Source organism: Bremia lactucae, linkage group LG18, assembly GCF_004359215.1.
Source record: "Bremia lactucae strain SF5 linkage group LG18, whole genome shotgun sequence".
Taxonomy (NCBI): domain Eukaryota; phylum Oomycota; class Peronosporomycetes; order Peronosporales; family Peronosporaceae; genus Bremia; species Bremia lactucae.
In genome coordinates this window covers 525,812-526,960 of record NC_090627.1, presented here as the reverse complement: position 1 = coordinate 526,960, position 1,149 = coordinate 525,812, and the positions used below count along the sequence as shown (strand labels likewise).

Sequence of the window (1,149 nt, the reverse complement as noted above, 5' to 3'; positions counted from 1 at the left end):
CCTGTAAAAGCAAATAAATGCATCGGAGATTTAATAAAAACATATCGATTTAATACTGGAAGTAATCGCGTGACGTCGCCTCCGAGAGTCCAGGATTGTAAGTCTTTGAATTTTAATACAATTCGTGTTGGGGTTGTCGTTGTGTAGCCATTTAGAGATCGAGGTGTCGCGACGGTTGTAGGAGGGTACGAGAGCTTGGCTACAGCGGCGCGGGGTAACCCTATCAATGCTGTGTCGAGTAATCGATGAAAGTTACCATTGCCACGGAGAGAAGAGCTCTGGGGTTCAAAACGAAGTCGGAATGACGTGATGTAGAGCGTTCCGGGGATCTGAGGGAGCGACAAAGCGTCGGGGAAGATAAAGGCACATGTAATCGCGTGTTGTTCGGTTTCCCCTGGTAATAACTCAAAACGATGCTGTCGGGACGGAGTACTGTTAAAAGACGGCGGATCTAATGATGACGGCGAAGGTGTGGGGGAAGACAACGGAATGTCTACGGACGAGACGCTCGAGGACGATGTTACGAGTGTTGGTGGTTTGGATTTTGGGACGAGAGCCATGACGCGAGCGAGACGAGCATGATGCGAACAGTGGCCACTTGCGGCAATTGCGGGGGACGTACAGCGGCCTGTGTGCGTCGTGGCAGCGCATGTGCTCATGGTGCTGAAGCCTTGTCGCGACACGAAATGGATAATTGATGAATTCATTTTTTAGATACTACTGGATATATTGAGGACATTAAGTAATGCGCTATTTTTTTATAAAAGTGCCCTTTTGTAACAATGACGGTTCTATAATCTCACCAAAATTGAAGGAAGGGTACTGTTTCGGATATATTAGTTAAGAGAAATGTTATACCTATTGTTCAAACGCTCAAAGCAAAATTTGCGTTCTCAGCTTCATTTGTTATCAATTTTAAGTCCAAGAAAAAGGGCTTTTTTGCACAAAGTATTGGAATTAGAGTCGATTCGTAACGGGGTCTTTGTCGCCAATTTTTTAAGTGAATTAATTTTTGCGGCTTTCAATATCAGGACTGGAACCAGTTGGTACGGTCTATACCTTCAATATCCGCCTACATTCGTGCGCCTCCGATAGTGACATTACTCGCAGGTGGGCGTGGAGCACTGCACTCATGAGCGTTGTGTCCTA

At 45.8% G+C, this 1,149-nt stretch overlaps 1 protein-coding gene across 1 annotated transcript; it reads right to left on the bottom strand.

Annotated features, from left to right (window-relative positions):
• Positions 1-49: 49 nt before the first annotated feature.
• On the bottom strand, positions 50-707 carry CCR75_003996 (uncharacterized protein; the record flags this gene model as incomplete). Its single annotated transcript, XM_067962087.1, is given in 2 exon segments — positions 50-103; positions 120-707. 2 exon segments carry the CDS (start codon positions 705-707, stop codon positions 50-52), a joined length of 642 nt encoding a protein of 213 aa, XP_067819832.1.
• Positions 708-1,149: the final 442 nt, after the last annotated feature.